At 38.7% G+C, this 25,984-nt stretch overlaps 6 protein-coding genes across 13 annotated transcripts; 3 read left to right on the top strand and 3 right to left on the bottom strand.

Annotated features, from left to right (window-relative positions):
• Positions 1 to 1,791: 1,791 nt before the first annotated feature.
• Positions 1,792 to 17,282, top strand: LOC124217915 (uncharacterized). 3 transcript variants are annotated; one of them, XM_069135755.1, is made up of 5 exons: positions 14,555 to 14,699; positions 14,780 to 14,972; positions 15,049 to 16,488; positions 16,564 to 16,681; positions 16,808 to 17,282. In XM_069135755.1, exons 2-5 carry the CDS (start codon positions 14,843 to 14,845, stop codon positions 17,031 to 17,033), a joined length of 1,914 nt encoding a protein of 637 aa, XP_068991856.1. In that variant the 5' UTR covers positions 14,555 to 14,699; positions 14,780 to 14,842; the 3' UTR covers positions 17,034 to 17,282. The 3 variants fall into 3 exon arrangements, with proteins under 3 accessions (XP_068991858.1, XP_068991856.1, XP_068991857.1); XM_069135756.1 differs by having other exon boundaries at positions 14,570 to 14,636; XM_069135757.1 differs by lacking the exons at positions 14,555 to 14,699; positions 14,780 to 14,972 and adding an exon at positions 1,792 to 2,141 and having other exon boundaries at positions 16,063 to 16,488.
• LOC124217908 (proteasome activator complex subunit 4) lies at positions 3,361 to 11,538 on the bottom strand. The gene is made up of 12 exons (XM_046624072.2): positions 10,789 to 11,538; positions 10,548 to 10,688; positions 9,578 to 10,148; positions 9,307 to 9,455; positions 8,897 to 9,216; positions 7,813 to 8,812; positions 7,459 to 7,729; positions 6,990 to 7,373; positions 6,341 to 6,907; positions 4,691 to 6,250; positions 4,380 to 4,613; positions 3,361 to 4,236 (listed from the first exon to the last, which is right to left on the bottom strand). The coding sequence occupies exons 1-12, from the start codon at positions 11,025 to 11,027 to the stop codon at positions 4,093 to 4,095; spliced, it is 5,580 nt and encodes a 1,859-aa protein (XP_046480028.1). The 5' UTR covers positions 11,028 to 11,538; the 3' UTR covers positions 3,361 to 4,092.
• Positions 11,737 to 14,360, top strand: LOC124217910 (uncharacterized). The gene is made up of 4 exons (XM_046624073.2): positions 11,737 to 12,176; positions 12,257 to 13,693; positions 13,767 to 13,890; positions 14,042 to 14,360. Exons 1-4 carry the CDS (start codon positions 12,047 to 12,049, stop codon positions 14,268 to 14,270), a joined length of 1,920 nt encoding a protein of 639 aa, XP_046480029.1. The 5' UTR covers positions 11,737 to 12,046; the 3' UTR covers positions 14,271 to 14,360.
• Positions 17,283 to 17,454: 172 nt separating the features above from the next.
• LOC124217912 (3'-5' ssDNA/RNA exonuclease TatD) lies at positions 17,455 to 19,362 on the bottom strand. Its single transcript, XM_046624081.2, has one exon. The coding sequence runs from the start codon at positions 19,001 to 19,003 to the stop codon at positions 18,065 to 18,067; it is 939 nt and encodes a 312-aa protein (XP_046480037.1). The 5' UTR covers positions 19,004 to 19,362; the 3' UTR covers positions 17,455 to 18,064.
• Positions 19,363 to 19,517: 155 nt separating this feature from the next.
• On the top strand, positions 19,518 to 21,448 carry LOC124217914 (intraflagellar transport protein 22 homolog). Its single transcript, XM_046624082.2, has 4 exons — positions 19,518 to 20,036; positions 20,194 to 20,363; positions 20,425 to 20,624; positions 20,702 to 21,448. Exons 1-4 carry the CDS (start codon positions 19,989 to 19,991, stop codon positions 20,869 to 20,871), a joined length of 588 nt encoding a protein of 195 aa, XP_046480038.1. The 5' UTR covers positions 19,518 to 19,988; the 3' UTR covers positions 20,872 to 21,448.
• LOC124217911 (double-stranded RNA-specific editase 1) lies at positions 20,964 to 25,982 on the bottom strand. 6 transcript variants are annotated; one of them, XM_046624080.1, is made up of 7 exons: positions 25,784 to 25,975; positions 25,386 to 25,438; positions 23,970 to 24,000; positions 22,904 to 23,387; positions 22,437 to 22,606; positions 21,732 to 22,278; positions 20,964 to 21,633 (listed from the first exon to the last, which is right to left on the bottom strand). In XM_046624080.1, exons 4-7 carry the CDS (start codon positions 23,352 to 23,354, stop codon positions 21,518 to 21,520), a joined length of 1,284 nt encoding a protein of 427 aa, XP_046480036.1. In that variant the 5' UTR covers positions 23,355 to 23,387; positions 23,970 to 24,000; positions 25,386 to 25,438; positions 25,784 to 25,975; the 3' UTR covers positions 20,964 to 21,517. The 6 variants fall into 6 exon arrangements, with proteins under 6 accessions (XP_046480036.1, XP_046480031.1, XP_046480032.1 ...); XM_046624075.2 differs by lacking the exon at positions 23,970 to 24,000 and having other exon boundaries at positions 25,784 to 25,982; XM_046624076.2 differs by lacking the exon at positions 23,970 to 24,000 and having other exon boundaries at positions 22,904 to 23,342; positions 25,784 to 25,982.
• Between the last annotated feature and the right edge of the window lie 2 nt (positions 25,983 to 25,984).

The following is a 25,984-nucleotide window of genomic DNA, read 5'->3' as shown; positions in this document are numbered from 1 at the left end:
AAAAAGAAGAGCTAAAATTACGATTTTTTGTCTACGATCGATATTTTACGACTTAAACCATCAATTCAAGACGACGGTCAAAACTGTTGCGCAATCTGGTAGATATTCTGGATTTAGATTACACAAATAGCGGTATCGTAAAGTAGCAATTTCAAATGTACATTCCGACCGGAATTAAACTCTAAAACGCATAACGAGGGCGGTTTCCTTTTCCCATAATCACCGGCTTTTTTTACACTCCCTCGGTATAATGTAAAGAAGACGTCGCTTTGTTGGGCGGCCAGACTGACCTCGCCGTTTACTCAGTTTTGTATTTTTAACACGGCATGTAATTTCGTCTAGAAAGCAGCGCTCTATCGCGCTCCACCGAAGCTGAGGGGTACACGCGGTAATTGCAACGATTAATAACGTTCGGGTATACGGCGCTATGATTTACGAGGGCGTAATGAACCGGGTGCCGCTCCGGGAGTCGAGGGACGACGGCATCGCGCTGATGCTAGGCTTCTTATTAACAGGCAACACAACGTTTAACTGCCGAGTATAAAATATTTGATACTCCCCTTGTCAGCTTGCGCCGGAATCAACCCTCCTACTTATCACGCGGTATGTATAATTTGAACCCAAATTTCACTTGTTTCTCATTGCTTTTTTTCGTTAGTTATTAGTTTTTGTTAGTTTTATGTATAAATTTAGATGGATGAAGCGCCTCGTGGCTCACTTTTCCACGACTAATCAAGCTGCATCGGCATGAGGCCCATTTTTACCCGTGTAACGTTTACAGTTGTCGCGTCTTATATCCGCTAGTTTCATGGGTTACCCCTTAGCATTTTGTAGATGTATGTAAAACGATGCAGGTGTTTTCGTTGCGCTGTGAGACTTGTCGAACGAGCATTATTCTATAATTATAATAATTAATTCAAACGAGAAACAAAATATTCGTATTGATTGCCGCCTGGTTTAGTAGCGCTCTCTGATACGAAATAGGTCTTTGTAACTAATTTTCGAGGTGCCCACGGCTGGTAAATACATGTCGGCAACCGACTAGTACTCTGCCGTATTTAGCATCACGAAAGCAGTGGATAATGCAGAGTTATTTATCATACCAAAGTGCCACTTTTGTGGTCGGATATAAACAATTCGAAAACACTGACAACTGATATTACCGCAGTAAGAAGGAATCATTTTTACAAACTTTGTCAATTTCGCAACAAAGATTCATACCGTTGATAAGATAAGGCGCTTCTGACGCCATTTTGTTCCGAAAATCAACCCGAAAATTAGCTGCGCTTTATAAAAATCACAAATCGTTATTATATAATCTACATATCCATATACCGGTATCTGAAAGTGGATGCGCAACGTAAGAAGGCCTAATTATAGGGAATCCAGGGTAACATGCACTCTGAACGGAGCTCCGAGTTTCAAATTTACGGATTGTTTGGATTGAAACCGCTAGCATGCGGCTAGCCTCACCTCGGTGAAACTCGGAGCTGCTTCAGAGTGGTTCTCATGGTACGAATCGACGAAATATCCCGGTATACGTGTAAGTGGTGTACATTTTGTTAATTTCAATTCTATGTTCATATATCATAAAAGGGTATGCAATTTTTTTTCTCAGTTTTCATTCACTTATACGTATATTCAATGCGACAGAAGTCAGGGAATTCAAATTTACGCCTAACGCTGCGCGCCACGGCAATTCAGTTAACATCCACCACGCGGCGCGCAGTACGCACAGCGTTTCCAACCGTTCGAGACTTGCTTCTGAGCACCGCGCGGCTTCTGTCGCTTCCGAGCAACCGGAGAGAAAGTACGCGTGACGAGAGTTCTACGAATTTACTAGTGCAATATATAATTCGACAAGCTTAAAGTGATTTTTTGTTTTAAAATTGCTTCAAAAATTGTAAAAAAAATATCTAGGTATTGTGGATCGCAGAAAATGCTATCTCAGTTTCTGTGACTGTTTGTGTGATTGTTTAAATAGTGTAAGACGTCGGCAAATTTAAATAAAGTTCCTAAAGTGACGAAAAAAAGCCTTTATTTCGCATGAAGAATGTCTCTACGAGGTGTTTGAAAAGTTCTTGGGATGAAATTCACCCAGAGTGACCGACTAGGATTAACACAGCCTGCAAACATCGAAGGTGAGTTTTGTGTCTTGAATTTTCATTCTTTTATGCAACTTGAGCTTCTGGCCATTTCTTGAGACGATAGGCTAGAAGCACCGTATTGAATTTTGATATTGAATCCATAGAGCTTATCACATTAGTGCATTATGACGTGAAACTGGTGCGATTGGTTTAACTGACGCGTAAATTTATACTTTGCCCTGTTGTAGAGATGCACTGGTAGATGGTAAGCGTGTTTTGCAATAAATTTTAAGCACATAAAGCGCCTAAATTAATAATCGCGCCGCAACAAAATCAATTGTTAATGCTTGTGACTTGTTCTGTTTCGACCACTCCAGTTGCACTTCGAGCGTGGGCTCTCTCAGATTTAAAGGGGAATCCCCTTTGCTCTCAGAATTGTTTCTGCTGCGCGAAAAATGTTCATTATTTTTTACTTCCTAGAGAAACGTTTTTTACTCCTTGGACAAATCCGTAACGCGAACTTGGAGAATTTTTATTCTGAATTTTTATTAGTAAACGAAAGACAATTTGCATACAATACGGCGCTTTGTGACATCTAATTTCTGATAAAAATTGATAAATCTCAGTGTTGAAACTCGCGCGCGAAACTTCTTCGTTCAAAATCGCTGCCTGCGTCAATTAGTTATTCATATCTAATCCGATTAGAATCTCGTTGAACAATTTCGAAGATTATAATCTAATTACGATCTAGTAAAAAGCGGGTAATTAAAAATAGCTGAAGATTGACCTGCCACCGGTATAATTTTGAAAATGTGAAAGGACGTGCGATGTGTTGCAGAGTTCCGCAGAGGTGATACGTGTAAGTAAATTACATGATAACGTGGCTCGAATTTGCAATGATCGTGAATTTATGTCACATTTTGAATACGTAAATAGGAGCAGAACACCGACCGTGTTAGGCATTAGTAACTGTTCTAATTGCTTTTGCATTTCGTATTCCATTAAGCACCTCAGTCCTCAGGTTCTACTTTGTACTCGACACGGACGAGTTACAGGAATAATGTATCTAATAATTAGTTAATCATGAATGAACGGCGCAGATAACCATTGTATTATTCACAAGACGGGTTTCCGCCTTAAACACGAAGAGTATAATTCGAACTGTGTGTAAGTTTGCACGGTATTTCCGGAATGCGTTTGCGACTCTGGAAAATCTGTGCAGAAAAGGAAGGAAATAACTTTTTTGGGAGAAAAATGTAGCGGATGCAACATATCGACGTGGTAAATTTTATTTAACATCTTGCTACTACACAAAAGCTGAACAAGGTAAATTGCGCGTTCGGACTAACAAAATAGTTCAATTACGACAAAGTTCAGCAATTCAGCACCAATCACCTATTGCATACGAAAAAAAAAATAATATATTTGTTGACCTGTAATTAGTCACATTTAACAACATTTTGTAACAAGTGGAGAGGGGTTTGTCTGTTTGTGGTCAATAAATTCAGATGTAGGCACAGTTAAAGCTTTGGGATTAGCTTATGAAAATTAAATGTACATTATTGTATGCCCACATCGAGAGATTATGTAAAACCGCGTACTGACTGACAATTATTTCAATCGAGGTTTCAATACGTTCATCGCCGGTCTGAAAGATCGAAACATTATTCTTAAAAACAAGTTTTTATAATACCGTTGAAATTGCGGAAATCCGTGTATAAGTATTTTCCCTTCAAGTACCCGTTTTTTCAGTGAAAAATTATGTTATTACACGTATCGAAATTACGTTTATTTAAGCGAGCGTATCGAATATTAATCGGTACAATAATTAAACCGTCAATATCACGCGCAAGGAAAAAACAAATTAAGACCCGCATAATTGTTCGAACAATTCTCACATACATTCATATAAATAAAGTTAAATTGATTAAAAGTTAGTCGCCATTATCGCGATGTAATATAATTGTAGATATAATATATTTATTATGACTTGACGTATCTGAAATCAAGCAAAATATGTTGGTGGGACAACAAGATCCTGCAAAACGGCTAGTTGCTCTTCCGTGAAGCGTTGTTGGTGTCCGTTCTCACCTAACCATCCATCGTAATGCGTTCGCTTAAAGTCGCCCAATGTTTTTCGAATTGTTGCCTGGAATTAGAAAACAGAGTATAAATAGCATCTTGTCTTCTATCGCAGAAAAACGACAATAGGGAGAAAGATTACTTAAAGTCACAAATTGAAATTCCTTCATGTACTCCGCATGCCGAGGATAAAGTATACAAAATACTCACGGGAATGGGTTGAGGGTCGTTTAGATGAGGTCCAAGCTCTTCAAATATCGAGGGTAAGAAAGGTGGTACGTCATAGGGATGAGCATTGATGAATGCGCACAGTCCCAAAACACCAGCGTGACGAACGCGGATAGAAGCGGCTTCCGCGGATCTCTCGTGGTTCGTGGTTGCATCATTTGACTGTTGTTTCTTCTTCTGCCTTAACTTTGTCTTGGCTTTGATCTTAAGGTCTTTCTGCAAAATTCGATCGAAATGAGATTCCCTGAATCAATGAACAATTCATTTTGTGCGGAAATAATAGTAATACTTACCAAAAGAATCTCTTGGTCTGGAATGAATGTACAATGCAGAAGCCCGCCAAGTACCTGACCAGCTTTTTCACGTACTTCAAGACGTTCGTCTTCTAACAGGCAAAGAACGAGCCTGCGCACTTGGCCGACCCACAATGGATTGCTAAGTAGAATACTCATATTGTGGAATATTAAAACTTGTAAAAACTCTAGACATGTCGCTCTGGTCCACCACGAGGTACTTGCCGATATTTTATCAACTGTATCGAGAGCTGTTGGAATGTGTTGGGGCAGTGTAAATGCCTGAGCTAAGACAGCCAGCGTGCTAGTACAGGTTCTGCTCAATTCTTCGTCAACCTCGCTGTTTTCTAGCTGACAGACTATTGGAAAGAGTTGATAATGGGCTGGCAGCGCGCCATACTGAGATCGAACTATGCTGCCGATTAGCCATTTACATAGAGTCTTTAACAATCTAGCCGCTCCCTCGCGTTCCTCGTTTTTCGGATCCTTGGACAATTCGTTCAGATTGACTTGATTTACCAGCGAAGACAATTCGGTAGGCTCTGCTCTCTTGATACTTGGAGTAGCAGGATCTTGAGCCAACATTTGTAGTCTTGGCATTACTTTGTCCATAAATTCTTGTACGAGAATAGGTGAATTTGTTCTTTGACAAGCATCCGGAAACATGAGATCTGAGTCAAAAATTGTAGCTAACAGAGATCCTAGACGTTCCCGAACGTTTTGGAAAGGATTTGCTAGTAATCTGTCCTCCAAACGAACGAGCAGGCGATTCTGTAACTCTGAAACTCGCCAGGACTGCTGGCTCAGTACCCCTTGCAAAGCGTACAACCTTCCGCACTCAACGAATGATGCCTCAGATTCACCCAGTGGCGGTTCTTCCATGAGACACTCTAACAGCCAGTGTTGCCTATTAGGATCTCTACTCTCCTGCGCAGTGGCAAAGCAGATTCCCCAATCGGTGACAGTTTCAACGGTCAAATTACTGAGCGCTGTTCTGACAATAGGCAGTAAGTCTTCCCACATTTTTTTTGTCATTGGGAATGTCCAGTGCTTCGCGCCTCGTATAAGACCTGCAACTATCTCTGCGGCACATCGCTGGCTGCTCTCTTGTTTCTCCGCTACCAACCTTTTCAGGTGAGGTAGAAAGTGCTTAAGATGCACATCCCCATGGTTTCTGAACAAGCCTTTGAAAAGGACAAAACGGTAACCGTCGAACTTGTCTTTCCCCTTTCTTTCTTCCAAACTAAAATATCCTATGAGTTTTGAGATATTTGACGGATCGTTGAAGAAAATGTCTATCTCCTTTTCCTCGTCAGTTAATACTCTTATATTTGGGTCTAACGATGGCTGCTGAGAAGATGGAGCGTAGACTTTAACCTCTTTTGGCCATGTGTAATATCCTACCCATGCACGGTGCATGAACCTCTGCTCTTCCCACTGCTCAGAGGTCAGAGGACGGGTTTCGTAATTGTACTGAAGCCAAGCATTGTCAGGCCTTTTCCCAGGGCTCAATTTTTGACACTCACCTTGATTCTCGAACCTGGAACGATCTATCGTTACCTAAAAATCATCATTTTTATTTACTTATTTCGATTATACTTGGTAAAAACTGTTAATTTTGTTGCCAAAAAATTAATCACTTCAAAATACCTTTGGATGTTTTCTCTTCTGTTGTTTGAAAATGAAAAGCATGGCTTTGATGGCTATTTTTCTCTCCTCCAAAGACTCGTGTATCAATGAGCTGAGAAAGAAGCGCACTATTTTCGCAGGATATATCTGATCGGGATGAACCAAGTCCCTTATAAGACTGATCGCCATCAGCCTGTGCCTCCAATGGAGACTTTGTTCGATAATAGCTTTAAGTAATTTGTCCAACAGACTATTGTAATATTCTACATTTATTTTTCCTAAATTCTTTAAGCTCTCCACTCCCTTTTCGATTTCAATTTCGGTCGGCTGTAGTAAACTGGGTTTAGGATAGTTATCCCATAATAATTTTGCTGCCTCGATACATCTTGATGGTATTTCAATTTCTATAGAAATTGTTGGAAAAAGCTTGCGTACCGTGTCCGCTAACTTTTCTTTCAAACGAATTACAGACAATTTTTCAGAAGGTTTAGATAAAACCAACGCTGGCCAAAGTGTATTCAATAATATCCAATTTCGTTTTGTGATTATCGGAGCTTGCTTTGGACCTAACAAAATGTATAAGACTCCCTAGAAGAAAAACATGTATTTCGTTAGAAAAAGATGTTTAGGAAAGTTGAACGATTATTCGTAAGTCCGGAGAGTGCCTTACTTTGAATGCTTCATGATGTTCTTCGCTGTCTTTGCCCAATATTTTCACTATCTCGGGAACAATCAACTCATATGAGCACGGAAAATATTGCAAGGCGGTAAATAGTCGACTCTGCGCCCTTGATCGGACTTCTCCATACCTGCTGGTTCCCAATATGAATAGTTCCAACATAATGGACTTGTGCGTTTCTGTGAGACAGACCACGCTTTCCAATATACGAATTTCGTGCTGCATCGCCGCACGTTGCACCATCAATGTTCTCATGTGCCTTTGCTTCCCTTTCAGTTTATCCTCTATTACTTTTTTACCAATCATGAAATTCTTTCGCCTCACTTCGTGATCTTCGCCTATTCGCATTCTCCCCAACAGCAGAGAACCCCAGATCTAAAAAAGTTTAGAGTAAACTGTCCTTTAGCAACAGTCCAGAGTCAGTTTTTCATCAGTTTCAGAATTTTACTTCCATAATTACCTCAATCACAACGAATAAACTTTTTATATCGTCTTCACCATCCCTCAATATATTGGATTGCAAATCGCGCATGATATTCACTATATGCCGCCTGACGTTACTTCCATCTGGCATCAACAGTTCCCCTTGAATTCCGAGTTCTGGTGTAAAAGAAGTCCACTCTAAGGCTGATTCCACCGGTTCAATGTGAGGTTCGGACCAAACTGGCAAAAATGCCTCACAGCCGATGAGAATAGCACTCATTATATTGAGATTTGTCAAAAGCTCCTCTCTGCAATTTTATTTCCACAATTATTCTTTGCTCACATTACAAAACTGTCGATACAAATATGGATTAGGAATGTTTTGGCTTACCTGGTTAATGTGTTTTTATCTCCAGTAAAACGCTTTATCTTCTCCAGAACAGGCGGTAGATACTTTGAAAAAATTTTTTTAATTGCTGCCACTTCATCTACTCCAGGTACATACCATTTGACATTGAGATCTTTGTTATCTACCGCCTGTCCCCAGTCCTTAATTGACATATATTCGGGATCATTGTAATCCCCAACAGACGACTTAAAATCAACAGGTGTAACCGTCGACAAAGACAGAAGAAGTATCTTCAAAAGTCGAGAAGCGGTCTGATTTCCTTCCCTGGATTTCAAGTATAACGTCTTGTCAAGAACTTCGATCAGTACGTCGATGTAAGGTAGTAGATAGTTTCCCCTCGTGTCAAGAGTTTCGGCAAGTAGTTGCATACTGTACAAAAGCTGATTATCTAAATTTTCCTCCTTGGCAATATCGTCGCTTTGTCCGACTGCATCCAATATGTTCCTAACCAGAGGTGGAAGAAGTACCCGCAGCGTTTGCTGTCCATTACCACGAGAAAATGAGCGGCAAAGAACGGCTGCCAGTCGGCCGGCAACCTGAGTTTCTAAAATACGTTCGGTAGCAAGGGAACGAAGTTTTCGTAAGGCACAATCGAAAATAGCATCGCTAGTTTGGCCAAGAAGACCAGTACAGCCGCCAGCTAAGGCATTTTCAAACAATGATTCAAGCTTGCTCTTTCCATCCCCGCCATGACTCTCAAGCCTCACAAATTCTAGAGAGCTCGAATCTATCAGGCTGAAGACTTTGTCTAAAAACTGAAGAACAAAATCTTCAAAACGCGATGTTGACTCGCAGATCAATCTATCCTCTTCACTGATAGGGTCTGGCACTCTTGACGAATCCACTATCGGAATTATCCCGGCGAATACAGATATCAATCGAAATGTGAGAAATGATTTTCTCGCGTCGTTAGGATCTATACCAGGCAGAGTTGAGAACAGGAGAGGTAAAACTTGGGATGGCCCCTCTCCATATTCGTAACCTGTGGACAAAAAATAAAGTGGAAGTTGTTAACATCAGAAATTTTCGAACTTTTCGATCGTATCAGAAGAGTATGGTTATTTACCTGTGTTGTAATTTCTCAAGCCTTGAACTAGCGGCCGAGCTACTGCCACAACACAGTTCATGGATGCCGTTAATTTGTGTGGTTCCGTGAGTGAATCCAGTACAGAGTACAACCGCTCTAGGACATCTGGAATGATTAACTTAGGCCGCATGGTAGCCAAATATTGTAGAGCCTGACCGGCGTCAATACCACCCATTTTTCCAAACATTGCTGTCATAGCAAGCGGTTTTATACTCAAAACAAATCGATCAACATCTTCGTCGGTAAGCTTGAATGGTTCAGGTACAGGTTCTTCCCATGTCTGCTTGCCATAGCGTTCCCTGAACAGATCATTTTCATCATTAAAATCATTGTTATGACACAGTATTTCATAATGCTGCCAAGATATTCAAAATGTGCAGTGCTCTTACCTGTGGAGGCGTAAGATGAAATGCAGAGGAAGTTTACTGAGCAATTCCCGCAACTTCGAGTGCCATTGGCCATAATTAGCGGGGTGAATATAGCTCTCTATTGTTTTCAAAAACTTAGTTAAATAGTCTTGCGCGCATGATCTGTGACCCTGAAGAAACAATCAGTGATTTCGTCAGTTTCAATCAATAAAAATGTATAGTTAAATTTTTTATGCTCATTGATTGTATTGAACACAGAAATTAAAAATGTATGTAAATTAGAGAGACTAACCAGCACTGAGACGATCCATATAGCGATGGACGATGTATCCATTTTGTGATGTTTACTGCTTTGCATGTGCTTGTATGTGACTGGCAAGTTCAAGTAGCGAATAAATCTTGTAAACATAAGGGGAACGTATGGCTCCCAATCAATGTATCCGATATTGCTAGTAGCAAGCCTGGACATAAGCCACATTATTTCGTATTCCCAGGTTGGCGCATTGTGACAAACTTCCCACAGGCTCATGAACTCTTCAAACCACAACTGATGCCCTATCGAGTGATACTTTGGCGGTAACTTCAGTGGCAAAAACCATTCCAAGGTTTCCATCGTCGTTGCCATCATAGAAGAATCGAGAGGATAGAGGCACGGTCTAAGTTTGTCCAGTATTTCTTGGGTCGCTGTCACAGGGAAGTAGACTTTGGCAGCATGAACCAGAACATCAAGGGTTGATTCGATGGATGAAAAATACCGGTACATCCCAAGGGCCGTTTCTCCTGTGGCCATGATGCGATATGTCAAGTCATAAAGCGGTTTCCACGGCAGCTCCAACTCCTCTGGAGAGATTAATTCCTTCTTTCTAAACGAGTCAGAATTGAACAAAATTTCTGTTACCTAAACTGAGCCAATAACATACGTTACAACATGACATGATTATGTTTGGCGACTTTGCTATCGGCTTGGCAATTGGCTCTAGCTCTGATGCTTTTGCGGAATTGGCACAGATTGTTTCAACAGTTTACCGTTATAGCAGGTAGCATATTGTCTTTTTTTTTCAATTAGCCTATACAAGGCTATATAGCTACAAAGTTTTCAATTTGGTGTAAGTCAGAATGACTGTTACTTGTCGCGCAAATTATCGTATAATTTCCAACTACTGACATTTTTTGCAGGACAGAAATAAAAAAATTATACGATTCGACGATAATAGACCAAAAATTATGAACTGTCCTTCGTCATAACGATAATTTAGGCATACTTCAGCAATATTATCAGCGTTGCTCCAAATTCAGCAACCTTATGAGGCTCCAAGTTAGGGATGGTTATCAACTCGTACATCAGTTTTACTAGGAGAATATGATCTTCCTTGGAAAACTTCATCCCATAGATCTTGATGTACCTTAATAAAAGAAGCAGTTTAATCAAATTGGACTCAAATTCATTATCGGGTAAAAATTAGCCTGCGTCAGGGAGATGCGAGGTACATTAAATTGTCTTACTTGCATAATCTCGCGGTCCAGAGGCTACAGCCAAATCGAACCTCTCGCAACAATATCGCTCGCCCAAGATTGGCTTTGATCTCTGAAAACCGACTTTGGGCTTCGGCATCGATGATATTAGCATAAGGTAAAAGTTTGTTGCAAAATATTTCTTTCTGAGGTTGAAACCCCAAACTTCCAGTGGACGAGTCGATGGTTAACTCGTCCCCAAAATCATTGTCCATTGTGTCCTCGTCCATTGTTCAAGGTATGTATATTATTGTTGTTTTTCCTTTCCCTCTTTTTGTTGACTTCTTCTTATGGTCGCGTTTTTTATACTACGCGTGATAGTTGATCAACAAATATACTTATCCTCGTTGATCGACTGTAAGGCACTAACAACGGCTACGCGGAATCACGCGTCATTCCGTCAGTATGTAACAACTTGCTTATTTCCTACTCCTCATTTTACCCGAGTCATCTTTTGTATAGCAGAAAGCTTATTCAGCCGCTTTGCTGACTAGCATTATTATGTGAACTGAGACACTGCTTGACTCCCCACCGAGCCCGCCACGTGTATTCATTAACACGAACAAGGAAACTTATAGAGAGGGGGATCAGAGCAGAATGGTTCACATATTTTTCCTCGAGCGAAAAATAATTCTATCTGTCAAAACGATAAACACCCTAATTATACCTGTTCAAATATGCCATTTTTTCGTACAATGGCGACAATTTTCAATTTTGTTAACGAAAACAAACTCAATTTCTGTCACTTCACCTGTACTTAAATGACAGTGGCAAATGGGCAAATAATAACAGATGACAGTTGGACGACTCATGATGAAAAAACATAATATTGACCTATCATGTGTCTAGCTCCATCTAACTCTTTTCTCAATTGGCTCTGCGCATGACGTTTATGAATGAGTTTGTGCACGGTGTAAGAATACTAAGAATATAACGTGGTTTGTGGATGTGTTGCATTCAACATGGATCCGAGTTGAATAACAGCTGATATCTCATACACAGAATGCGGCTTATTGTCTTTAATTATTTGCAATGAGAAGTGACGAGCGATTTTTAACTATCGTGCCGTTATTAGTTTCGTTACGATTCCACTCTTTTTCAGTTATTATTTACTCCAATGTACGGTCTCGTTGGTAATACGAACATACATGTGACTGATTCTAACCTCTCGAGTTCGATCACTAATATTAAAGTGTTTCGTATTTTACATCGAGGTAACTCTTTATCGTCATTATAGATGATATAAATTATGAATAAAAATGCGAGACTCATATTTCGACTTTGTGTCACTGTCGGTAACCTCAGAAACTCTGCGTCAAGTGCAGCACGGGCACTGTACACCCAAAATTCGTCGCTTTGTCTCGCTTCGGATTTAAAAGGTACTTACAACTGTATGATTTCTAACATTCCTTAAAAATTTCTGTGATCAGGAGACGAAAGTTAAACCTTCTGATTTCAGATCACAGGTATACCTGGCCGGTGATTAAAAGTGAGGATAACGACGTTATTCTCCAGGCTTTATCGATGGCACGAACAAAGGCCGAGTTATTAGAAATAATCAAGACGTATAGCTCGTCGTTAAAGTTTGAGCATTCACTGAAAGCTTTCAAGATATTCGATACTATCCACAGACAGAACGCCACGGTAGATACTTCGCTAATACCAAAGATGGACATCCATGAGCTCTGCAAGGTTCTATCGAATGATGTAAAATCGTTGAGTGGAGACGATGCTGTACTCGTGTTAAGAGTTTTACGATATTTCAACGTTCCATCGAGCAGTTTTATCTCACAGTCTCTAACCGAGCACATCAAAAAATTTTTAAATACCATATCTTTTCAACGCCTTTTCGAATTTGATACTCAGTTGGGTAATTTTGAAAGCAATCCTTTATCAGAAGCGCTCAAGATCGCAGTGCCAATAATTTTGGAAACTAGACTAAAAAATAAAATGCTAAATACGAACGATGTGCAGGATTTAGCAGTTGCGTTAAATTTCATGCACAAAAACTCCATTACCAATCGTAAAATAATGCAATTTATCATAGATTCGATATGCAAGCAAGGACAAAACATGACTGTATCACAAGCGACGGAAATATTCAAGACTTTATCCAATTTGAAATATTTACCACGTAATTATCAAGAAGTAGTGCAAAACGTGCAGCAAGTTTTTACAGATAACATGAAACAACTTTCGTACGTCAAAATTGTAAATATATTGAACAGGATGTATAAGGCTATAGTTATTAGGCCAAATATGAAATTTTATAATGAAGAACTTCTAGACGCTTGTGGAAATGCAGCGATTGCTGGAAATATGGAATTTTCAAAAGGTGTTAAGATATTGAATCAATTGTGCTATTTAGGCCACATGCACGTACCATTGATGGATTATCTCATAGCTGAATATTTTCAAAACCCAGGGGTTTTGCTTAAATGTAGCAAAAAAATTGTCATGTGTTTTGTGATATCCCTGGCTTCTTTCAACTATAAACCGATGTTTTGGAAAAGTATGCAACCAACCATATTGGAGATCGTACACAGAGATCAAGTTGAATCAACAAAACTTCTAGAGTTTGCCGTCAACTTAGCAGTGTTTGATTGCTTTGAACCAAATATGATAGATAAACTATTCAGTGAAAATTTCCTTGAATCTGAACTCTCGAGAAACAAATATAGGACGCACTGGAATGTATTATTATTGTATCAAAGTGTTCAGACCCTTTGTTTAATCCCAGTTAAGAAGTCTCCACCTAGACGTATTCTCGAAGATGCAATAAAAGCCAACGAAGCCACGAACAAAAATTCTTCTCTATTACCAGCTTTAGAGAAAGCCATGGGTGGCTCGCAGTATGTTATATGTAACTTGAAGACCAAACTTGGGCATTATATTGGTAAGACAGCAATTGTCATTTTAACACATTTATAAACCCAAAAACGTTCCAATTCAGTCAATTCTCATTTCAGATCATATCGTTATAATGAGAAAAGGTGGATACGCTGTTGCGCTGAATTTACCGCCTGAAGAAACGAATGAATGCAAGCCCACAACGTACATAGAAGAACTTCCACTGCCTTCTGAAAGCCAAGTGTAAGAATTTAATTTTTTTTTTTGTACTCAAATGCTCAGAAACAGTAACCATTTTGAAAGTGACCTTACACATTTGTGAAAGTCATGTGAAACTAAGTAAAATTAATCATCATTTACTGTAAATGATTAATACATAAATTGATGATTTCAGCGTTATAGTGAAAGCATTGCCTGCCAGGGCGTACACAAATAATTCTCAATGCCTGAAAGGCTCTTGGACATTGCTATTGAGAACTTTAGAAAAACAAACTGGACACGCGGTTATTTCGATAAATTTAGCGATATGGAATGATCTCAAGGAGCACGAAAAAATTCCACATCTCATGCAAGCTATTCGCCTAAAGTGTGACTATCTATCGGAGGCTGCAAATGTATCATAAGTAGTGTAAAGATTAATTAAATTGTTAACTGTTGTATGAGAAGAAAAGAAAACAGCAATAGTAATAAACCTGCGATATAATTACCAGAAATTTAACGTCTTTCTGGAATTCAGCCTTCTTGTCCTCTACAACAATAACTATTCAACGCGTAGAGATCAGTTTGTTTAAATCATCGCTATCGATCCAGCGATCAGTGATCCAGCGCATCCAGCGGATTCAGCGTGAGATAAACAAAGTCACTAAATTAGCGTCAGTGCTGCCAACGTTGTCGGGTAATTTCGTAACTTAACCAAAACCACTCATCAAAACAGCTGATTTTCCGCACACACAATGCGGCTTATTTTTTTCATGTATTTCTGGTGATAAGTAAGAGGAAATTGTTGGACTACGTGCCGTTATTGCTTGCTTTGCGTCGTTACTATTATCTAAGTAACATTTAATTTTATAAACAGTTACGTTAGCACCGAAATTATATATCAAGCGAATTCTAACCTATAAATTTTCATCAGCACCAAACGCCGCGGCTTTTATACGGATGTAAGTGTTGATAATCGTAATCGACGGTACAAATCATGAACAAAATTGCAAGACTGATATTTCGGGTTTGTGTAACTGCCGGTAATCTTAGAATCTCGTTACCAAATACAACCAGGTTTTTTTACACCCCGAATACTTCGTTCTCTTACGCTTCATACTCAAAAGGTACAGTTTGATTGTTCACTTCGTTGTTGATCAATACCGGCTTCTGGGGAATAAAATTTATTACTTACATTATCAGATTACAGATGGAACCGCGAGCCGTCGATTAGAGGCAGCGAAAGCGATGTGGTTTTACAGGCCTTAGCCACGGTGCGAACAAAGGATGAAATACTTGAAATTGTTACCACATATCGTCCGCTGTTGAAGATTGAACACTCGTTGGCAGCTTTCAAGATATTGGATACTATGCACAGGCAGAAGAGCAATGCTGATTTGACAATTGTAGAGAAGGCGGAATTTCTTGAGCTTTGTAAAGTTCTGTTAAACGATATCAATTCCCTGGACGGAAACGAAGCTGTGTACATTTTGAAGACCCTTACGTACCTTGGCGTTTCAAATACCAGTTTGATATCTCAATCTCTTCTTCAAGTAATCAGACAATCCCTGAACAATCTGTCCTTTCGTCGTCTGTTGGAACTTGAATACCAATTGGAACATTTCAAGAGCAGTCCGTTGTCAGATGCTCTTAAAATTGCGGTGCCAGCATTATGTGAAATTCAACTGCAGAATAATATGTTAGATAAAGAGAATATTGGCAAGTTGATGTCCGCGCTTGTATTCTTACGCAATAAATCTGGTCATCATGAACTGATAGCAAATGTTGTAGATTCGATACGGAAAATAGGACAGGACATGAAGGTTTCATACGCAAGTAAAATATTCAAATATATGTGCGATCTGCAGTATCTTCCACCTGGATACGAAGAAGTAGTTCGAAATGTACAACAAATTCTCATACGTTACATGAACTTTGTTCGTATTCATGATATCGAACTTATTCTTGGCAAAATGTATAAACAGATGGTATTCTTTGAGAATAAGACTTTTTATAATGAGGAGCTTGTAGACGCTTGTGCAAGAGCTTGCATTGCCAGAAATATTGAATTTGAAAAAGGAGTTACCATACTGAAAGTATTGTCCAATATAGGCCACACACAAATACGATTAATCGATTATGTCGCTGCTGAATGCTATCAAAACCCTGTTGTTTTGAGTAAATGTACCGAAATTAACATCCGAGTTTTGGTTATAGCCCTGGCTACCGCCGATTACAAACCAATCTTCTGGGAGACTATGCAAGAGATCATATCAAAGATTGTCGACAAGGATCAGTTTACATCATCGGCCTTACTTTTGGATTTTGCCGTTAGTATGGCGGTACTCGATTGCTATAATCCACGAGTAATAAAAGAAATATTCAGCGAAAATTTTCTGTCGACAGAAATGTTGAAAAATGAAACGCAGACTAGTTGGAATTTCTTACTATTATATCAAAGTATACAGACACTCTGTTCTACCCCAGTCGGAAAATCTCCACCTGAACGTCTACTTGAAACTGCCATATGTTACAATACAGCATCCGTCAAAAATTCCTCTCTGTTACCTGCTTTAGAACAAGCTATGGGTGGTTCGCAATTTGTTACATCTAACCTGAGGACTAGGCTCGGGCATTATATTGGTAAGAGCATAATCCTTCTCTCTAGAAAATATTCCAAAGCTGTGAATATATCAAGAAATTTAATTTTCGTTTCAGATCACGTTATAATGGTGAAAGATGGACACCCACTTGCGTTGAATTTTCTACAAGAGGCACAAGAATACAAACTTGTAACGCACATAGAAGAAATTGTACCTCCTGCTGAAAGCCAAGTGTAAGAATAGGAATTTTATATATTTATGAATGCTTAAAAAGTGTTCATTAACTTCAGCAAAAACAAAGATGTATTCCCCTACTCGCGAAATTATTCGAGAATTAAATTATGTTATTGTAATTTCAGGATCATGGTGATCAATTTGCCTGACCATGCATACGCCATTAATTCTCGTCGCCTAAAAGGACCTTGGTCATTGATGCTCAAAACTTTGGAGAAACATACAGGACACGCAGTTATTCCCATAAGTTCACTAATGTGGAATGATCTCATGGATTACGAGAAAATTCCCTATCTTATGCAAGCTATTCGCCTAAAGTGCGACAAAGTGTCGACATCAACAAACGTGTGATAAGTAGCATGAGTTTCTATTAACATTCAATTTTATTAAATAACAGAATCAAAATGAACTGACGCTATTACCGGATGTAGGTTTCGAAAACTCTGAACTGTGTTTAGAAACGTAAATGAGATACTCCAGTTGTTTCTGCTCGTAAAGAAAGATTTTATTTTACTTTTGCTACGTCTAATTTGTTTACACCAAAATGAGTTTTCATCTTAGTTATAGAGAATGTAAATAAAAGTATTTATTGATAACAAATATTGTTGCATAATTTCTGCCAAATGAAATGAGATATCTTCATGGTACTGTATCTAAAAGCGAAAATGGGAAAATGAGATACATAATCGCACAGATGTAAGGTTTGAAAGGAAGGAATATTATGCTTGAAGGAATATACAACGAACGAAAATAATCTGTTCCAGTGAAGAAGTAAGATGCTGATGTATAACAGTTTATTATATCAAAATATATAATATATCAACAGGAATATAATCGTCATTCTATTGCTACTCGATAAGTTTGTCGATTGATAAAAATAGCATATTGTAAATGGTTAAAAGCGTAAAACATACGTACAAGCCAAGTGTCAAAATCTGCATCATTATAAAAAAAAAAAAAGAATTGGACTCCTATCTGGCTTTACGAATAATGAGAGAATTTAGAAGCGAGTTAAATGCAGTTTTTTTTTTTTTTTTTTCATGCGATAATAAAAAAAATGTAGTTTCTTTGAAAATATTTATCAAATATAATCATTATTGCGGAGAATATAATAGTCTTGCAATATCTCAAATAGTCAAAGTCTAAAGTTTATTTCGTAACGGATTGATCAACCGTACAGTTGAAGAGTATCGAATGAGTGAATGCATAAATAAAAATCATAAATAAATACGATAGGAAATAAATTGGCCGCTTTTGTAGAAGCAGATTAAAAGCTGCCTATTGATACAAGGAAAAATACATTTCGGAGCACCGTATTCCTAGCACCATTTTTCTGCCCTTTGAAGAAAATCTGAGCAACGAGTAAAACAGGACATAAATCATCATTGATTGAGTCCGAATAATTTCAAACCATTGAAAGCAGTGGCTAGGGCAACTTCCTCCGGCGACTTGCGCATGAATGCGGCAACCATTTCAACTATCGCAGGCAAGGCACATGGCTCGTTACGTTGAAATGTGCAGTACCGATGAAGGAAGGTCATGGAGCGCTCAGTCAAGGCGTCTTTAACGTGAGATGGTAGTTTGCTGGCCCTTGTATTTGGGTACATAAAAGGAGCATCCGTTTCAACAAGGATTCTGTCCAGAAGAGCTTGTCCTCCTTCCAAAAGCTGCCTGACGCCGCTGTCCGATTTGTCCTTACAGAGATAGCCGGTGATGCCGAGGTAAAATCCTTGGTCCAGGTAGAGCTGGGCCTCTTCCGCCGTACCAGTGAAACAGTGAACAAGAACAGGGGGTAACCGGTTCGAGTAATGGCTTAGAACTTCCAGTACATCGCTTTGGGCGCTTCGTTCATGAATTATCAATGGTTTGTTGAGCTGGCAGGCAAGTTCGATTTGCTTGTGAAATACATTGCGCTGCGTTTCAGGGTCGGAGAAGTCGCGGTTGTAGTCCAGGCCGCATTCCCCGATTGCGACACACTCCGGATTACTCGCGATACTCTCGAGCTCTTGCAACGTCTCGTCATCCTCCCAGGACTTGGCGTCGTGAGGATGAACTCCTGCCGTTGAGTACAAGGTGCCTGGGTATATTCTCGTCAATCTCAGCGCCTCCTTGCTCGACCTGATGCTCGCTCCAGTGACCATGATCTTCTTGACACCGGAATCCTTTGCCCGCTGTATAACGCTGTCTAAGTCACGACTGTACTTTTTATTTGTTAGATTAGCGCCAACGTCAACCAGTATGTAATTCTCGTAGCATTGTGTCATCGCCGCTGAGGAAGCCTTTGGCGACTCCGTGCAGGATCCACTGGCATTTTCGGCCATGCTATTTTACTTATGTATATATATTTTTTTTTACGTGCAAATTAAGGAATTAACAATAATTGGACCGATTTAAATTTTCAATTCACTACGGTTATTATGATTATTGTTATTACCGGAACACGTTAGCTTGCATTTGATATATTGACGAACCGATAATCACAGCTGTAAAGTCAAGTTTTTTACTACAATATTTTTGTTACGAACAAAGATCAGACCACAATGAGGTAATCTCTAATTCCCAGACACGTTGCTTAATGCTTTCTCTACCGTGTATCATTTGTAACCAGTGTTGTGGATTGCACACGATCATATGCCCCTCTACGTGCGTGTGTGTGATCAACCCCTTCGCTTGTCTTTCATTGGCTCAAAGCCGGTACCCAATGAACCATTCACTCGCGACCGAAATCGCTCGCAGTTTTGATTGGTCCGAAAGCTTCGTTCGAACCTCCTCGACCAATCGTATGCAGTGTTTCTACTTTGCCGTTGACTGCCTTTGCTGCGGATGAAGCTTAACGAATTGGACTGATTTGTGACGCACAGGCGCCGCTCGAGTGCTATTTTTATCTCTAGATAAATCCCCTTGACAAGGGTCACGATTGACGTTCATTAAACCACGCTTCAGATGTCTAATTCTTCGATTAATTCTCCCAAGAGGTCGCGTACCTTTTCCGTTGTACCGGAATAACATAAGGATTAGGTTCACAGAATTTTCGAGCGAGAATAAATAAATAGCTGTCCCTCTTCCTGTACATATTATTGGTATTAGTTCAAATTTCCTTACACGAAATACATCAATCGAAAAATTTTAAGATTGATTGATCGGCGACAAATGCTGTTTATGAAAAAATATCAAGGAAAAATGACATTCGTAGTGAAATGTATATTGTGCGGGCAACTGTTGCCCCTTGCTGGTTACCATGGCAATAGAATATTAACGTATACACGTACCGTATGGACACAGAAAGCCTGAGGCAATTCTTGAGCGATGAGTAACGACGAGCAATTGAAAATTATAGTAGTGGGACCTATCGGAGTGAGTTTTTCAAACAAAATCTGTACAGCACGTGTTTATAATTTTGCAGTACAATTATTTGAAATTTTGCTTTAGCCTTCATATTATGTACGTAGATATTTTTAGTAGTCAGAAAAATTGTTGTAATTTCAATATTTATGGTTCATATATTTTGCAGAGCGGCAAGACTACGATATCAAATTTTCTTGCGGATGCAACAGAAATTCCATCAGAACACAGGCCTACCAAAGGTGTTCGAATACTTGAATTTGAAATACAAAGCATCAATGTCAGGAATAAATTTGTCAAAGCTGAAATAGAATTGTGGGATTGCAGTGGCGATCACAGGTAAATTAACCAATATCGCTGTGATTCAACGTCTACGTCAATGACTTTGCATCTCTTTTAGATTCGAGACCTGTTGGCCAGCTGTAAGAGACAAAAGTCATGGTGTGATTTTTGTACACAACGGTAAATCACAGGACTATGTTCGTGAGCTAGAACAATTGTACGATTATTTCGTTAATCAAACTGGGCTTGGTCCAACAAATTGTGTCATCTTTCATCACGATCAAGATAATATCAGTGTCGAAATTCCTAAAAAGATGTGTAAGAAATGATATAGTGATTTTATTTTTCTTCTCACGTGAACTATGTATTAATTATAACTTGCTGTTTTATTACAGCGCCCAAGTTGTCTAGAATATCGCAAGTAAGCTGTAATACTGAAGAAGGTGCCAATAAATTGAAAGTTGATTTTCAATCGTTTTTGGGAACTCTGATCAGCAAGTTGCAAGAGCACACAGATCAGGAAGAGATGAGTCTTATGCGGGATAATATATTGTTTGCCGCTTAAAGAAAAATTTAAACTCAACTTAGTATTACTACTTGAATTGTTGAAAGTGACTTACTAAATTGAATGTAGAGGTAAGCGAATTATGAAACATCTGATTGTGGTAAGTTGTATTTGGCATTAACATGTGATTTACAGTCAACAGTAATTAATAGTATAATGAATTACTTTTTAATACATTATTTTTGTCAATGAGCGGTAAAAATGAGTGTTTTCAAACGGAAACAACGTGAGTAAAAGAAAAAGCAGGATTCACCACAATGATAATATTCTATACTTGAACGTCGCAAGAATAAGGTGTCCTTAAGCTATTAATTATTATACATTGTACGTAATATTATCCTACTCGATAAAATACATTTCTAATTTCAATACTTTTGTTCTGTATTAAAATTTAAGGTTACGAAATAAAAGTAAAGTATTTACTAATATAATAGCAAATAAACAGAATAAAATTTGATCAATTGAACAGATGACTCGGAATTAACAAAAATACCTTTGTACTACTCACGATTTCAACAATCTATGGTCTTGAATAAACACAGAGTTGTTCTACAATCTACATAAACGTCAATATCAAGCGAAAGAAAAATAGAGTAAGTGTAAAATGGAAAATCGAATCACCCCAACAAGATGTTTGTAAAAGAATTCAACACATCATGTCTTCTGTATGATCCATCTTTGTTTCTTCGGGATATGTTAAACCGTAAAGCGCGGACAAGGCAGTTTTAGCTGCCATTTTTTTGGCATCCTTTTTATTCTTGGCTGTAAAAAGAAATAGATTTGTTATCACCCTCAAAAATAAACAAATCGCATCGAAATAGCAAAATACTCGGGAAATCAGTAATTACGAAATTTCTTACCAGAACCAGGATACTCATTTCCATCGATTTCCACAGCTAAAGTAAACATTGTGTTTGGTGGGTTTCCGGTACGATTAATTTCCACATATGTCAACCCAGGCTTCATTTGATTGAGCAACATGACAGGATGAATGTTGATCGCATTTATTGGTAAATCTTTTTCAACCGGAGCCTTTGGCTCCTTCTTACCACGCCCAGTAGAAACACCTGGTCTTGGTACTGGGACTACAGTGCCCTGATTTTGCCACTCCAAAAACAGCTTGTAGAGAGCAAAACTAGCCAAAGAACTCCAGGGCACTTCATCTTGTTCTTCAGTAGCCGTTTCCGGAGGGCAAATTGCCATTTCGTTGCCTTCCTCTTTGATAGGTGGAATCTGTTGGGCTGATTCTGGTTGTATCGATTGCCCATCCGATTCAGCGTCAATTCGTGCTTTACTTGTGGCTGTTGTCATTTTCTCAAGGAGCAAACACTTCAACGCATTCTCAGCAGCATTCTGTCGCGCAAGTGGCTTAGACAATCCTTGGCCAACGTAAGTCTTCCCGTCAATCTGTAAGTATAATTTCGTCATTTTATTACTAAATTTTGGATAACAAAACGAATTGCGATTATTTGCGTGCAGGCATCCAATATTCCGATGATAACTGGATAATATATCAGTGGATGTTTCTTTCAGTGACAAATGCCGATTTCTACATGCAAACTTACTTCGGCGTGCACAACGAATAGTGAGTTTGGCATGGCTGCTTGTGACTCCGGAAAGGTGAATTGTACTCCAGTCTTCATCTCATTCAATACCATGATCGCATTTTTAGGCTGTAGAGCCTTCCTCAGTCGTTGATTCATCCTAAGCCGCTTCAGCTTCTTATTTACCTTATCTTAATGAACATGTTTCAAGTGAGTATATCAAATTATGTGTAAATTCGATGAAAGTCTCAGTAAAATAACAATCAATCAGTCCTAATGTTCACACGAGTTGTTCAACTGCTACAACTCGACAACTAAAACTTTGGAGTATGCAGCTAACTGTACAACTTTCAAATTTGCGCAGTGAATTTTCATCATTAATTGTCAATTCATAACTCTTACACCAGTAACAGAAAACTGATTTATCCAGCATTTAGATATTGTATAATGTGAACTGAACGAAAAAAGAAATTCAATCTCATACTCACAGCCAGATACCCTTCCACGTTTCCATTTCGGTTGTTCCGGACTGTCGACATCCATACTCTCTTTCGTATCCTCAGTCTTAGTCTCATTATTATTAGCAGTTGGTGGCGTTGTTGGCTGAGCTACTGGCGTTGGTGCAGCAGGTACACTGCTAGCGGCAACAGGAGCACTAGTAACTGCTGGTGGAGTAGATGACGGTTGCTTGAGGATTGGCTTCAGACGCGGAGTTTGCGGAGTGGTAGGCTGCTGCTGCTGCTGCTGCTGAGGTGGTGTCTGAGTAATTGGCTGTGCCTTTGGAGGCTGAGAGCCCTGCGTTGTTCTGGCCGACTGTTGCTGCTGCTGTTGTTGCTGCTGTTGTTGTTGTTGTTGATGTACTGGATTTGCAGCTTTAAACTGCGGCGAGTTTTGCACTGGATTATTCTTGTAAGGTCCCTGCTGATTCTGTCCCGACATTTGAGACGGTTGAAAATTCCCTTGTTGCGAATACTGTAAATCATAGGGTGGGTCTCGCCACTACACAAGGAACCTCTGCGGTTGTGCTACCCCACCAGGGCCCGACGTCGCACACGTATTCAAACGCAATCTGACGCTACCCCTATAGCTTACACCTGCCGATATTCCTTTAAACAGTGCTAGACGTTTCTCAATTCATAACTAAACCATGACCAGCTATTGGAAAACAACATCAATCTAATTCATCAAGAGATACACAAATTTTTGCACCTTCTTAGGAAATAAATCATCTCTGACAATCTTTACACAATTAAAAATAACATTTGTTCTTGCCCAACTAAGAATGAAGAATTTCATAATATCAGATAAACAAGTAGTTTGTAAAATATGTGACAGTAAACTCAAATCTAGTACAATGTAAAACCATGTCCTCATTCTGTGCTTATGATTTTAGCTCTTGTCGGCAGTATCACCCAATGGAATAGAACAGATGCAAGAAAATCGTGTATCGCCAAGGTGTTCAGAACATGAGTTTAGAACGAATCATTAAGGAACTGGCTCAGGATGCATTATGCTATGAGGGCAACTGGCGAGCCTGCCCCTGGCGGGGCGCACCTCCTCGGTATTGTTGTATAGCTACTAGGGCCTGCTTTGCAGGAGAGGGGAAGATGGGAACCACTAATTAGTACATGCAAATAAAGGCGGACTTCTGCACTTTTATCATAATTGGAAACTGGAACACAGGGATAATATTAAAATACTAGCCTACTTCTTTGATCGTCAAACATCCTGAATCGACTTCGTAAGTTTTGCAGTGATGATGATTTATATTTAATTAAATCAGGGCTGGCAATAAGATAACTTTCAGAGAATTAGGAAAAAAAAAAAAAAACTATTTGATTTGGAACCGTGATCAATGGTGGCCAGAAAAAATTTCAGTTCAATCATGTACTAAAAAGTTTAGAACTAAAATGAAAAATTCAATTCCTAAACTTCTGTTAGAAATGATTAAAAAAGCTGAAGAATAAATAGCACAGTTTATAAATTGATTAAATTGAGGTCCAAAGATCTCATCAAACTGTTTCGAAATAGTGTCTTTTGCCACCAAGAGTGGCATTAAATTGCTAAAAATTGATGACTATCATGCAAAGAAGTAGATATAGCAAGCATTTACAATACCAAAGAGACTGAATAACAGGTATACGTATATCTATGCAATTCTTACTACCAATTTAGTTTTGGCTTTAAAATGAGATCTGTTTCTTCACTCTATGAAAATTCTACAACCTCATTATTAGCATGGGTAGGTAACAAACGCGTAGGTAATTCCATACTGAAGTTGCAGGTAGTGGAATATGATTCTAGAAAAAAATACTTTCCAAGATTTTTGCAAAAGATTTCAAATATTCCAGGTATTCAATTACAGCTTGTCCAATCAGTCTTTCAACCTGTGTTCCTGTACAAACTTAAAACAAACCAAATAAAAGAGAAGTAGATAAGGAAAAAAAACAAGCCTACACCGTGAAATTTTGAACTTTACATTGTCAAATAATAAATAATATTGCATTGAATCTACGATACTTGAAAGTGCATAATTTATCATACATCTATACTAATGTTCTCAAGGTATAATAAATATTGGTCGAAATACCTTGACATTTACGCATTTTAAATCTTTGCTAATAAATCACAATGTGATTGATGGTTTATTTTATTAGAAATTAGTTGAAGACTTGAGAAATGCACAACTCTGTGTATGTAATACTAAGTGATGATGAATACGAACAATAATAATTGAATTTTCAAGAGAAAAGATCTGCGATGTTAAAAAATTTAGAATATTGTATGTACATATATAATACAAACTTTGTCTATTCAATTGTTCAATTTGTGGTCCATGAGTTATAAAACATACTTGTCCAAATGATACTTCACGCAATTTGATGAGCGTTTTAATCACAGAAAATTTACAAATAGTGAAGTAAAAATTATTTTCATTGGTTTGGATTATCAGTATGGAAAAATGATTACCGTTGAATTCTGGTATCCTGGTCCAGAATTTATGTTTCCCGACTGTCCCCTTGCTGGAATTTGAAAAGTTCCTAGCATTATTCAGGGTTACTTTTCTCTTTCGAATAATTGATTGCTTTGCAGCAAGTAATTACAAACGAATAAAAATCAATAACCACATAGGTACTGGATGGTATGTACAATAAATCAAAGGCTATTGTTGTCGGTTCTGTTTTAAGTCGTAACTGTTATACAATCGGCTCTATACTCCGAGTTTGTATTTGAGTGACTAATTCGATAGAGAAGTTTGAGCGTCGTCTCGAGCCCCGGCATTTACTCAAAAAGGAAAATTTAGCGTCATCCATTTTGTAGTATGCCGCTCAGATTCGGTAAAAATGAATTAACATAAATTGATTTACCATTTGGGTAATTTCCCTGACTATTTCTGCTCCTGGTGTACATTGCGGTATCAATGTTCAAAGGTTATTATTTAGTCGTAAACTATCCACAATAACTTGTCAAAAGACACAAATAACGTTACATCTAATTCCGATCACACAGATAATGGCGTTTTGTCGCAACCACAGCGTCAGTGACTGCAGTGACTATGGAGATTGTAC

The sequence above is a fragment of the Neodiprion pinetum genome, chromosome 4, assembly GCF_021155775.2.
Source record: "Neodiprion pinetum isolate iyNeoPine1 chromosome 4, iyNeoPine1.2, whole genome shotgun sequence".
NCBI classification, from domain to species: domain Eukaryota; kingdom Metazoa; phylum Arthropoda; class Insecta; order Hymenoptera; family Diprionidae; genus Neodiprion; species Neodiprion pinetum.
The sequence above is the reverse complement of the archived record's forward strand: the minus strand, read 5'-3'. Positions and strand labels throughout refer to the sequence as shown.

Bases quoted from the DNA above. Each gene is read 5' to 3' on its own strand.
- LOC124217908 (XM_046624072.2), bottom strand. From the start codon at position 11,027: ATGGACGAGGACACAATGGACAATGATTTTGGGGACGAGTTAACCATC. The intron at 8,813-8,896 runs GTAAATAACCAT...TTTTGTCCACAG, and splicing joins CTTGAGAAATTACAACACAG to GTTACGAATATGGAGAGGGG. The intron at 6,251-6,340 runs GTATTTTGAAGT...GATGATTTTTAG, and splicing joins AGAAGAGAAAACATCCAAAG to GTAACGATAGATCGTTCCAG.
- LOC124217910 (XM_046624073.2), top strand. From the start codon at position 12,047: ATGAATAAAAATGCGAGACTCATATTTCGACTTTGTGTCACTGTCGGT. The intron at 12,177-12,256 runs GTACTTACAACT...TTCTGATTTCAG, and splicing joins TCTCGCTTCGGATTTAAAAG to ATCACAGGTATACCTGGCCG. The intron at 13,891-14,041 runs GTAAGAATTTAA...TGATGATTTCAG, and splicing joins CTGCCTTCTGAAAGCCAAGT to CGTTATAGTGAAAGCATTGC.
- LOC124217915 (XM_069135755.1), top strand. From the start codon at position 14,843: ATGAACAAAATTGCAAGACTGATATTTCGGGTTTGTGTAACTGCCGGT. The intron at 14,973-15,048 runs GTACAGTTTGAT...TTACATTATCAG, and splicing joins TTACGCTTCATACTCAAAAG to ATTACAGATGGAACCGCGAG. The intron at 16,682-16,807 runs GTAAGAATAGGA...TTGTAATTTCAG, and splicing joins CCTCCTGCTGAAAGCCAAGT to GATCATGGTGATCAATTTGC.
- LOC124217912 (XM_046624081.2), bottom strand. From the start codon at position 19,003: ATGGCCGAAAATGCCAGTGGATCCTGCACGGAGTCGCCAAAGGCTTCC.
- LOC124217914 (XM_046624082.2), top strand. From the start codon at position 19,989: ATGAGTAACGACGAGCAATTGAAAATTATAGTAGTGGGACCTATCGGA. The intron at 20,037-20,193 runs GTGAGTTTTTCA...TATATTTTGCAG, and splicing joins TAGTAGTGGGACCTATCGGA to AGCGGCAAGACTACGATATC. The intron at 20,364-20,424 runs GTAAATTAACCA...CATCTCTTTTAG, and splicing joins GATTGCAGTGGCGATCACAG to ATTCGAGACCTGTTGGCCAG.
- LOC124217911 (XM_046624075.2), bottom strand. From the start codon at position 25,826: ATGTACACCAGGAGCAGAAATAGTCAGGGAAATTACCCAAATG. The intron at 23,388-25,385 runs GTAATCATTTTT...TATGATTTACAG, and splicing joins CAGGATACCAGAATTCAACG to TATTCGCAACAAGGGAATTT. The intron at 22,279-22,436 runs GTAAGTTTGCAT...TTATACTTACAG, and splicing joins TATTCGTTGTGCACGCCGAA to ATTGACGGGAAGACTTACGT.